The sequence below is a fragment of the Micromys minutus genome, assembly GCF_963924665.1.
Source record: "Micromys minutus genome assembly, chromosome: 26".
NCBI lineage: Eukaryota > Metazoa > Chordata > Mammalia > Rodentia > Muridae > Micromys > Micromys minutus.
In genome coordinates, this window is record NC_137961.1 from 3,613,729 (window position 1) to 3,626,734 (window position 13,006).

The window sequence follows — 13,006 nt, forward strand, 5'->3', positions numbered from 1 at the left end:
TTCTATATGTAAAAAGTACTCACTGATGCCAGCCCAAGACATAGCTCTAAGTCCTTTGGCTCCTTCAGGTTATTTGGGCAAAACACAAAGCCCCAGTCAGTGGATATGGAGTGGTTATGAAAGACTTATTGGAAGTTTAAACCTCATCAGCTCTTCTTAAGTAACAACCAACTTTAGTTTTATTTATTTACTTATCCAGTAAATTTTTAATGAGATGAGAGTATGCTCATATATATACATATACATATACATATACATTACATATACATATACATATACATATACATATACATATACATATACATATACATATACATATACATACACATAAACACATATACATACATATACATACATTTACATACATACATACATATATATACATATACATGTACATATACATACACATAAACACATATACATACATATACATACACATACATTTACATATACATATACATACACATAAACACATATACATACATATACATACATTTACATATACACATACATATATATACATATACATATATATATATGTTTATTTTTTTACTCTTGAAGCTTTTTATCAAACCAAATGTCTCCAAAAGACATTTAGATGGAGACACAGCTCAGGAGGTTGCAAGCATGCACAGGTGGAAAGATGGCTCAGTAGGTTACAAGCCCTTACAGGGGACCAGCATTCGGTTCCCAGCCTCCGTGCCAACCTGTACCTATAACTCCAGCTCCAGGATATCCCGATACTACTGGTCTCCAAGGACACATGTACTTGTGTGCATATACTCACACAAAGACATACACAATACACGCAATTAAAAAAATAAATATGTCACAAAATGCAGAACGAATTAGAGATGATGAATATGATTTAAAATATTCTTGTGATACAAATGTCATCATCCTGTGTTTTAAACCTCCCCTCTCCTAGATGTTTTAGAGTCAATATTTGCCTTTTAACATGCCAGCTAAACGTAGCTAGAGTCTTTGAATGTTGATAATCTTAACTTACCAACTTACAATATGGTGTTTTAATTTAAGGTTTACAAGGAAGACTTATAAAATGGTTCCATTGTTTCTCTTTGGTGTGTTTATGTTAAAGGTCAAGTGTGCCTGGTAATGTTTCCCCTAAAGTCTTAAACCTTATAAGGTTAGCTAAGAGCTACAATATTGCATTTAACTACATTTTGAGATGATGTTAGCCTAAGTTTTAGATTCTGGTGAGTGGGAGGCTAGGAATGACGGTGTTGATCAAAGCTGACCAGCCCTAGCGCAGTGACTTCTATGTTGTGATAAGAGCTAAGTGCTTTCCGAGATGGTCTTTTCCACGGAGGTACAGCAATTATACAAATGTGTATCCGTTCATTCTGTAAAACTGAAAACACAGGAGTTTATAAGACACAGAATGTTCACTTATTCCACTCCCAACCTTCATCTGGGTTCCACACCTTAAGCCCTTAGGAATTTGGTATTCCTGTATTAAGATGTCCTCATTTGGTTTACGAAGGCATTCTTTTGGCTTGTTTAATTTTTACTTAAATATGACCATATCCACATATTCAAATTTGTTTCTGTAGCTCGACTTACTTATCAATATAATACTTTTTGCATTGCTTTCATGCTAGCTAGCACCAATAGCTGTTTCATTTTTAACGACCACCTCATATTTAATTGTGTGACAATACCATCATTTGTTTGAGCATTTCCCATTGATGGCTATTTAGATATCCCACATTTAATATTATAAATGATTTATATCTGTAGCACATTTTGTTAAGTAAATACCTAGCACTAAGGATGACATCTTTCTCTTTGAGAGGCTGCCTGGTGGGGTGCTGAGCCTCGTCTCCGGTTCTCTTTCCCTTGAGGACCCCCATGGCCTTTTGTTCCTTGATCCAATGTGCTGGGAGTACCTGCCCCACGCCCTGCCACTGCTTTAACTATGAATATTTCCTGTCATAAACAAGGCTGAAAGACCAGATGCCCAGCATCTACCTGTTGCTCTGCTTTGGGCATGCCAACTCTGAAACGCATCTTGGTGGCTAAGAGAGGGCTGTCGTTAAGAGTGCTTCATGCTTTTTCTGAGGACCCAAGTTCAGTTCCCTGATCTCATTTTGGGTGACGTACAACCACCAGGACTCCAGCTCCTGGGTGTCTATTATCCACTATACTTTTCTGAATTCCTAGAGCACCCAGATATACCTATTCATACATGAACACACACATACACACACACACACACACAAATAATAAATTGAGTTTTAAAAAAGGAGAAATGTCTCTTTTCAGGAAAGAGGAATCTGGATGAACTGGAAACTATAACTTGGATTAGCTCACGACTACTTTATATATTAAAGAAACTGGGGTCTTAACAGAAAGTGCATTTTAATTAACGAGAAAGGCAAATGGTTAATCGAAACTTTTAAAAAAAATATAGGAGTCATATGGTGTATGAAGTTCATGAAGATGTTTGTATCTGGGTATGATTTTAGAAGCTATTTCCTTCATTATTTTGGTTGAGAATTAGAAGAACCAGGATGGTTTCAAGAGTCATCAGAAGCCAGTGGTGAACACTTTTAACACTTGGCAGGCAGATGCAGGCGGATCTCTGAGTTTGAGGCCAGCCTGGTCTACAGGGTGAATTTCGGGACAGCCAAGGTGACAGAGAGAAACCATGTCTCAAACTGCCCCATCCCCACAAAATCCAAACCCAGACCAGACCAGTCACCAGGCTTTCTGCTGTTACTCTCTTGCGGAGGAGGTTGTCCGAGAACAAAGAACCTCGGTTTTCTTTTGTTTCCCATCCGTCGTCTGTAACACTCACATATATGTCACTTCTGTCATTTTGTAGACCTACCGAGAGCAGCTGTCAGGATCTTAAGCAACATGACATTCCTTTTTGTGAGTCTGTCATACACAGCTGAGAGTGCCATTGTCACCGCTTTCATTACCTTCATCCCCAAGTTCATCGAGTCACAGTTTGGTATTCCAGCTTCCAATGCCAGCATCTACACTGGTAAGGCACTGCCCCAGGGCTGCTCGTAAGCATGGCCATTGCGTCTGTGGTCGGAACGGAGGGAGTGGCGATGGTTCGTGCTCACAGTGCACTGCAGGCTTCCGCTGCCCGGAGCACGTGACCGGATGCGTTCTCCTTGGTTCTGATTGTATTCACGCGATATATTCATTGTCAGTGTTTTCAAAGGGGGAGAATATTGCATATTTATGGGTTTTTTTTTTTTTTTTTTTTTTTTTTTTTGGTGTGGATCCTGATTAAGCAGAGTAAAATAAGAGGTGAGGTTCAAATTTAGACGAGTATTGATCTTCTTGTGGATTAGCCTGGATCTTAAAATGTTAAGCGAGTGAGTTGGTGATTTAAAATCCACATCAGTTCCAAGGTTTCAGGGTTTTCCCATTCACAAACCTGAATAGATTTCAGTCGAGTTACTGGAGATGCATGGCGTTTAAAGAGGCGCTGTGTGAACTCTGTTTTAGTTGTTTTATGTCTAGTCAAGCTAATTATTTTCAGAAGTCTTTGATATGTGTACTTGTAGGACTTAACGCTCAAACCTTAATTGACAGTTAATATACTTAAGCGATGTGGGAAAACCGATTCTCCATTTTTGGGGGAATTGCAATGTTATGTAATATCATGAATACTCCCTTAGTGGTTATAGAAATGGCCAATGACCCTACCCACAGAGAGCTTAATTTATCACTAGCAGGTAATTAAATACTTTTGAATAATAACTTTGAATAATAGTCAGTTTGAGTAATAGTCAGTTTGAATAAGTAGTTGGTTTTCACATAGTTTGGCTTCCTGTTCCTGCATTTAAACGCAGCACTTTGAATTACCTAAAAATAAACAGAAAAATATATATCTTGTAAGAAGAGACGGTGATGTGAAATATCTGTTTGCTTCATCTTGCATATAGGAAGGCATCCAAATTGGTACTGTGTTCATGGTTACAAACTGTTTAATAAACAGCGTATGGTTGCGAACTGCTGTGACTTGCAAGTTAAGATCTGTTTTGCTCTTTTTGCTCTCAAAAATGCTTTTCTCTACTGATGTGCATCCCCAGATCATGTTTCAGCTTGGCTAACAAAATCAAAGTTCCCTGTTTCTTGTTTAATTCTTACACTGGCCTTTGTTGATCAGTGAGTGATTGGTGGACGGGGACCCGAGGGCTTCTGGAACTGGATTCAACGGTGAAGAATGCTTGCACCCAGTGCCCAGACTGTGTTTCAGCAGAAAAGGGGGCGACTAGGAAGAAGGTTCATAGCCAAGTGAATCTGGTGCTTGCTGTGTTAAGCAAAGTGCTGTGTGGCTGCTCACCACAGCTCTCCTTCCGACAGCCTTCCTGTGTCACGCTCTGTAAGACCCCCTCCCAGCCTTCCTGTGTCACGCTCTGTAAGACCCCCTCCCAGCCTTCTGTGTCACACTCTGTAAGACCCCCAGAGGCACCCTCAGACGGTGTTTTTCCCCAGGCGTGTTTGACTCTGAAACTCACCCTTTTGTTTACTCATTGTGGTAGGGTCTTACTGTTATTCATGTATTTATTGTTCGTGTGTGTGTGTGTGTGTGTGTGTGTGTGTGTGTGTGTGTGTGTGAGAGAGAGAGAGAGAGAAAGACACCGCTTCAGTACGTCATCCCGCTTCGCTTATTTTGAAACTGATCACGCTGCACAGCCTAGGATAGCCTCGAACTCGAGATTCTACGTCCTCGGCCGCTGCGGGCAGTGATTATATCTCTGTGAACCGTCACATCCCATGGTTCTCCCGTGTGAGGTTCTCACACCAGGGCAGTTTGCAGATGTGGAGAGGTGAATGCGGACCGATGGGGCCATCTCTGAAGAGCGGGTAGAGAAGAGGCTAGCTAGATGATTCTTTGAGGTAAAACGGAGGGGCAATTGTACAGGGTGCTCTAGAGGGTTGGGTGTGGACTCCCCCAGTGGCAGGGTTGAGACACTTGTCTAAATAAGGCTCACAGAGGTCGCTTACACCTTCTTCTCCGTGACAACTCCAGGACGAGGTAAGCCATGTGACCAAGTGCTCTGGAAGAGCAGCTGGTGCTTTAAACAGCTGAGCCCCCCTTCCAGCTTTATTATTATTATTATTATTATTATTATTATTATTATTATTATTATTATTATTATTATTATTTAATGTAACCATTAGAGTAGAGCAGCAGGGGCTGGAGAGATTGCTCAGTGGTTAGAGCACTGACTGCTTTTCCCAGAGATTCCTGAGTTCAATCTCCAGCAACCACATGGTGGCTCACATCATCTGTAATGGGATCTAGTGCCCCCTTGTGGTGTGTCTGAGGACAGCGACAGTGTATCCTGTACTCATATGTCATGTCCTTAAAAAAAAAAGAGTACAGCAGCAGAAGCATCGGGGGTAGGGGGGAGACAAGGAGTCTGTGGGAAGGTGCTCATACTCACAGTGATCTATGGCTCTTGTGTTGTGCCTCTTTGGTGGTTCTTCATTGGGTCACCTGCTGTACCCACTGGGTGGTCCGGCTGCCAAATGACCAGTGAATTCATTAGCTGTGTGTCTGTGTGCACACTCCTCTCTCTGTTACTACATCTCGGGATCAGAGCTTACTCGCTAGCAAACTCGGTGACGGTGGTTAGAGCAGTCGTGCTACGGAAGCCCTTTGCGTGTCTGATGTGCTCCATTCGGGTTGTAGCCTCTCCTTGCTCTGAGTCCCCCATTGCCTCATCCTTGGGTGCTAAGCATCCCTCTTGCACAAGCCCAGTGATCTTCACGGTTTCTGGCATTACAATGATGACTTTTGTTTTGTATGTTTCCATCTCAACCTGGGGTCTGCTAGATGTCTTTAGGGAATCCTGGTGCCTTTTTTAAAAAGTGGTATTTTGAAACGCCATCTATCTGAGCAGAAAGTCTGCTCATTGCTGCAAGGTTGTTATTATTTCTGTTACGCGCGCGCGCACGCGCGCGCGCGCACACACACACACACACACACTCCTAGGTGTGTGGCTCAGATTTTAGAGTGCTTCTCATGGACTCAATCTTCATATTGTATGAACCGATTGTGGCGGCCCACGCTTCCCATACTATGCCTGTGATTTCAAAACAAGAGCAAAGTGATCAGAAGTTCAAGGTCAGACTCGGACATATGAGACCTAATCAAAAATCAATAACAAAGTCATGATATTTGCTTATCTAATTGGATATTTATGATTGTTAATGCTGTCAACCCAGAGGATCTAAAGTCAGGTAGGATAAACCTCGGGGCATGCTTACAAGGGGCTGTTTAAGTTAGATTAACTGTGGAAGGAGAGCCCACCTTAACTTGGGTAGCACTATTCCTTGGTCTGGGATCCTGGACCAACTAAATGAGAAAGTTAGCCCCTCACGGGCTTCTCTCTGCTGGTAGAAATAATGTCACCTCAAATGCCTGCCATGGTGACTTCTTAGCGTGATGAACTGTAGCCTCAAATTGAGAGTCAGAATAACTTCTTCTTTCTGAAGTTGATGTCATCAGCTATCTCCTCATCCCAACGACAGTATTTATTGTATAAAATATACATAGTGATAACTGACTGTAACTGTTTTAAGTAACATAGTATTATGCTGTGTATAACATATACGCAGTCTTAACTAATGGCTGTATTGACTAATACAGTATCACAGTGCAATGTCTTTCCTCTGCACTAAAAATCACTTTCCCTAATGAATTTAACACAGTCACTTTGTCCAGCTGTGTGCTGACACTCACATGTGCACATGCGTGTAGCAGGTCTGGGACCCACATGTGTGTGTAGCAGGTCTGGGACCCACATGTGCACATTCGTGTAGCAGGTCAACGCCAACTCTCAGTACAATAAACAATGGAAAACCAGAAGAAGCTTCGGGCCTCTTCTAGCTGTTTGGACTCTGAAGGCTCTCACTGTGGACAAACAACTCACTGTGTCTCACTTTTGCTTGAATCAATCCTGTGTAGTTTGGTAGTGTTTGACATATTGTGAGTTTATTTGTTTCCAGCTCTCAGAGGGGACATTCTTTTTTATGTTTTAAACTGCAAAAAAAAAAAAAAAAAGTATGATTTCAAGATGAAAGCCACAAAACAAAGCCCACTCAGAGTCCACTGTGGTTCTGCCTGATTCTTCCCTTCCTCAGAAGCCACCTTTACCTCTTTATCCTTTTGTTTCTGCTTGAATACATCGATTACCTATATATACATTATTAACAAATATGCATAAATGTGCTGCTATATAGACATATATATCATTTTATTCTTTTATATTTTGAGATTGTAAATCATTATTTCCTTTTCTTCCTCCAAAAGTTTCCCTCCTTGCTCTCTTTTAAACTCATGGCCTCTCTCTCCATGTGTGTGTATGTGTGTGTGTGTGTGTGTATGTGTGTATGTGTGTGCGTATGTGTATATGTATATATGTGTATATGTGTGTATGTGTATATGTGTATATGTGTGTGTGTGTGTATGTGTGTGCGTATATGTATGTGTATATGTGTATATATGTATATAACCTCGGTCTTATGCAGTTGTGTTGGTTGAGACTTTATAGGTGTAGCTTCCAATGTTACAGTCTCAACATCTAACTCCCTGGCCTTCTGGCTCTTAAGACCTATCTGCCTCTTCTGCAGTGTTGCCTGAAGTCTAGGACTTGTTTCATAGGTGTCTCTGTGGGACTGGGCTCCACACCTCTGCACTGGGATTGGTTGTGGTTTTATGGCTCGATCTCCATCTGTTGTAAAGAGGCTCCCTGACAAGGGGTGACCACCATGCTTATCGGCGCTTAGAAGAACAAATATTTAGAATGTAGTTAGGAATTACAATGTTTCAGCGGTGTGGATGTAAATTATCCTCCCAGACCCATTACTTCATTAGCTCTGGGTAGTTGGTTAGGTTTCCAGAACCAGGAGTGTTTTTCCTCTTGTAGAGCATCTTAAGTCCAATTAGAGAGCTGGTGGTTACCGCCAACTCATGCACGCCACTACTGCCCCCTTAGGGTTGTAGCATACTGGCCATTGTTGTGGTTCACAGGGGCTATGGCTGGGTAGGACTGTTGGGTGCTCTCCTCCTTTGGAAGCTTAAACATGCATTATGTTTCGATTCTTAAGCTAGCATACAAAGCGCTGGGTTTCAGGATGCCGTTTTCATGCATTCTTCGCTTAACTTTGTTCTCACACACCCTGCCCCCACTCTCTCTTCCCATCCTTCCCCAAATGTCCTCCTCTCCTGCTTCTATGTTTTTCCTCTTCCCTTAGGGTCTCTGTGTTTTCGGGGTCCCCTTTCTACCTTCATCAAACACACAGACTAGAGAGAGCGGCGGTAGAGGATAGAGAGTGACATCAGAGTCACAGTCAAGTTCATAAGGAAGCAGGCGCCCATTCCAGGATCAGAGACAAACTGTTCTCACTTCCAGCTTCTCCCATCATCTCTCATTCAGAAGCGGTATCTGTTAACACATAAAGACCATGCCCAAGGCTAACTAATACACAAGCTCTTAAGGGTACACACGGAATGCTTGTTACCCCACAGACAGGAAGTACCTTGCTCTTTATATAAATAATAAAACATGATAAGCCATTATGAGAAAGTGAATCGATGCCCTTTTGTAACCTGAACCATTGCAGGTGGACCACAAGAAAATCGCTTTGCTGGCAGGCTAGTTTTCTGCTCACGCTGATTTTTCCACCAGCCAGAGGCAAAGCACAGAAGTCTGTAGCTATGGTACTTACCGGATTCTTCAAGTCATTGTGCTGAAAGTCCTCTAGATGATGTGACTTGTTTGCGTTTTGACTTAAGTGACTTTTAGAAACATAGGTATAAATTTCTCTCGTAGGATACTTAGTATATATGGAGCAGTAATAACATCTTTTTAAAATCATGTAAAATATATACTTTGTAAATATCAAATTTTTAGGAGATACAAAGAGTTGAATTGATACTGTTATAACATGATTTTTTAAAATGAGATAGCTTCTCATTTTGTAGGCCTGGCTGACCTGGGACTTGCTATGAATGATCACGGCAACAATGATATAAACATAGTTAATCTTTTTATCACAGCATGTATTTTTCAATATATACGCAAGCAAGTACCTTACATGGTTGGAAACAGTAATTTGTATGTTTTGAAGGGCATCTTGAGCTATAGATGGAAAATTAGTCTAAAATCCTTTCATCTTTTAGATAAATGGAACTTAGAAGAATTGACTATACATCAAGTTTCTTTGATACAAATATTTTTCTTTCACTTAGTAAAACTGAATACATATTCCTACAGAAGACAATGGCTTAAAATGTCTGGAAAATATCATCAACAGAAGTAACCAAATGTCGTGATTTATACCTGTGGTTATAGACGTGCTAACCCCCCGTGTTGCAGAAAACATGCTGGCTTTAGAATCTCAACCCTGGGAAGTCGGGTTTCATGCCAAGTGTGAAGTTAGGTGCCTGTAATCTTAGCTCCTGGGAGGCTGAGGCAGGAGGCTTCAAAGCTCTAAGCTACACAGCCCAGTCCGGCACTTTCCCTCTGTAATTGGAAAGAGAGCACTTGAGAGTTTATCTGGGGCATTTTCCGGCTATTGATGGATGCCACTTTTTGTTTTATGCCCTGTAAACTGAGCACATTGAAGAGACAGTCCTGTGTTATGATCATAGGTGTGTTTGTTTCTTTGCTTATTTTTGAGCACCAGAAAAATGGAATGGGAGAGATTTCAACTAAGTGAGTAGCATGTTGACCTAAACTACTCCCAGTAACTGCTCCCTTGGTCTCATATCTCATAAACTAGTAGGTCAGAGGTTGTGTTTTGTGTTTGCATTCTCAGTAGTGGAACGGGGGAACTGAAGAAAAATAGGGAGCTGGGTGGAGTGGTTGTGGCGGCACACACGTTGCATCGCAGCATTCAGGACTCAGAGGCAGGTGAACCTCTGTGAGTCTGAGGCCAGCCTGGCCTACAAGGTGAGTTCTCGAGAGCCAGGGATACACAGAAAAACCCTGCCTAGAAAAGCAAACAATCAAACTAACAAACATTCATAGATATATATTTTATATCATACGGATCAGAACTTAAACACACACCCAGTTGCTGGAGATGCTGGGAAATAAAGCCAGCATTGCAGGCAACCGTAAGTCAAGCAATTGTTTTAAGTCCACTGCCTGTTTCTGTGAACCAAACTTCATTAGAATGTAGTTGTGTCCCCTGTACACATGCCCATCACTGCTTTAGTTCTACAGAAGCTGAGGTAGATGGCAAAGTTCACACTTGGCTTCCTGAGTCCTGCTCTAGAAGAAAGAAGTCATCAGAGGTTAAGATATGATCTTTGTCATAACTTCCTTCCAAATTCTTTGATTAAAAAACAAGCAAACAAACAAACAAACCAAGAGAAGCTGGAGACATGGCTCAGTAGTTAGGAACATTGGATGCTCTTTCAGAGGACCAGAGTGTGATTCTCAGTACCCACATAGCAGCTCACAACTTCTGAAACTCCAGGTCCAGGGGATTAAGTGCCCTCTTCTGGTTTCTGAGGGCAACACAGCGATTCACAGCAGTGCAACATGATTCACAAACATCCGAGCAGGCAAAACCACTCCCATGTACAATTCTTTAAAGAAAAGATCAATAAGTAAATAATATGTGAACAATAAAAACCAATAGTCAACAAATTAAATGAATAACAAAATCCCGAGCCAGTTACCCGATGAAGGAATGATTTTTACAAAGGTCAAACACTGAAGATGAGGCTCTGGCTTGTCTGCCCCAAAACTAAGGATAGACAAGGTCAAAGCAGTAATAGAAGGAAACCAAGAAGAGAAGAGGAGAGGAGGGAAGAGGAGGGGAGAGAGAGAAGAGAGAGAAGACAAGAGGAGGCAACCAGCTGTGGAATTGCAGACGGGTTCTAATGCTTTCTGTCCAGTGGCTACTCTGTAAGACTGACTAATTCATTAACACCCGCAACTTATGTTCTCATAGGGTTGTTCTTTATAGATGAATGCTCAGACCATGGGCTTTCTAGAGTATGCTTTTGTCCTGAATCAGCTTTGCTTTAGAAACCTTACAGTGAAGCTTCCTTTATCTGGTGCGATTACGCACAGTAGGCAAAACGACATCTTGCACAAACAGTTCAGTGAGTACCCATCGGGTGAGATTTCTCCCCCCATCTGGTTCTGCCTGGCCTGGAGTTCTCATGTGTTTCTGTTTGAACTGTTTCACTAGAGCGAAGAAAGCTGAGTGACTTTTTGAGGTTTCTTTTAATTATGAAATTTTCTGAGTTGGGGTACCTCTGGGTTCTGTTCAGGGCTGGGTAAGATGGGCGTGTAAGTGGGGTGTGACTTAATCCTCATGAGAATCCTTCTCCCTTTCTTCCTTTGCTTTTGCTGAGATGACACCTTGTCAGTAGGACTTCAGCTTGTTTGAACCAGCCTCTGCGTGCTACGCGCTCATTTCTCTTACTGTGATGGGCATAATTTTCACTGAATTTCTTTTCACCTTCTATCATTTTGGGACGATTTGCTAAGTTATTAATTTATTGTCTTGCCACATTAGACTGTAAAGACAACATGGGCAGGAATTTCTGCTGGTTCTATCCACCACATATCTCCAGTTTTGAGTAGTTCCTGCCACATAGTTGGTATTCAAGAAAGGGTTTCTAGTAGAGATTTAAATACTAAACAATTTGTTAAGTTTATTAAGTGACTACATTTAAAAGTTATAACCTTGTAGGTTCTCCAAACGTTACACTTAACAATATCCCTGCAAATAATGCACAAATATTTTTTTGTGAAGTTCTGCTTAAGTAGTTTAGAGATTAGAGACATGATAAAAGGGGATGCATGGAAGGCCATAGGTAGCCTGCTAAGGACACCCTCCCCCTAAGATCAGACAATGATGAATAAGTCTGCACTGCTACTTTATTCCACTAGGGATTCGTGTTAGGGAAGGAAAAGGAAATAAAGACCATTCAGGTTGGGAATTAAGGAGGACAAGGACCTCTGCTTACAGGTTTCATATACTTTTATGGAGAAAACCCCAAGGCATCCATTAGAAAGGCTACTCTATCTCTGCCACTCAGTGCGCTCAGCCAGGGTTGCAAGGCAGAAGAGAAAGCGATTCCAAAAACAAAGGAAAGAGTTTCACAAGCACTAGCAGGAGTGAGTGAGGCTCTTGGGAACAGCGCTTAACAAATGTGTGCAAAGCTTGTATTTTGAAAGCCTAAGGTATAAAGAAAACGCCTGTCAGAGAAAGGATGTCTCATGGTCAGAGGAGCCACTGAAAAAGATTGTCATGCAAAACAGAAATTGACCATAGTTACAACACACCAGATTCTGAAAGTTGGGAGATAGAATTTGTGTTCTCACCACAACATGCATGTCACATAATATATGTTAATTGGCGTAATTTGGCCATTGAGTGCTGTATACATATTTTGAGATAAGATACTATACATAATAAATGTATGCAAGTTAGTAAGCTAGACAATCAATGACTGTTTAAAAGTTAAAGAAAATACATCTTAGGAGAGATCAACGATTGTAGGGCTTGTCATTGTTCAGGTGTTAATATTCCTTAACGTGACCTCGAGATTCTGCCCTATCGAAATGTCCTAATAATCTAAATGGTTTGGTACTGGCTTAAAGAAGACAGAAACAGTAAGGGAATAGAATTGAGAACCGAGAAACAAATTCACACACCTATGATCAATAAATCATTTCCACGTGTGTTCATGTATGTGCATGTTGGCTGGACGTTGGATTTTTTTGTTTACATTCTCCATTCTGTTTACTAAGGCAAGGTCTCTCACTGAACCTAGGGCTTGCTGACTGGATGGTGTAGGTTGAGAGGCTCTTGACCTTCCTAATGCTGCAACCTTTATTTAATACAGTCCCTCGTGTCTTGATGATCCCCCACATTCAGTTATTTTCATTGCTACTCCAGAGCTATAACTTTGCTACTGTTATGAATTGTAATGTACAATTATTTTGGAGCTAGAGATTTACCAGAAGGGTCGTGACCC

The 13,006-nt window shown here is 41.3% G+C and overlaps 1 protein-coding gene across 3 annotated transcripts in view; it reads left to right on the forward strand.

Moving 5' to 3' along the window:
- Positions 1-13,006, forward strand: part of SLCO5A1 (solute carrier organic anion transporter family member 5A1) — a 110,428-nt gene that overhangs the window by 64,343 nt on the left and 33,079 nt on the right. For 2 of the 3 annotated variants that reach the window (XM_080938638.1, XM_080938639.1), the window contains exon 5: positions 2,849-3,013. The exons of the other annotated variant lie outside the window; for it this stretch is intronic. In XM_080938638.1, the coding sequence (XP_080794764.1) occupies positions 2,849-3,013 (165 nt within the window). The remainder of the gene's footprint in view (positions 1-2,848; positions 3,014-13,006) is intronic. 3 annotated transcript variants of the gene reach the window in all.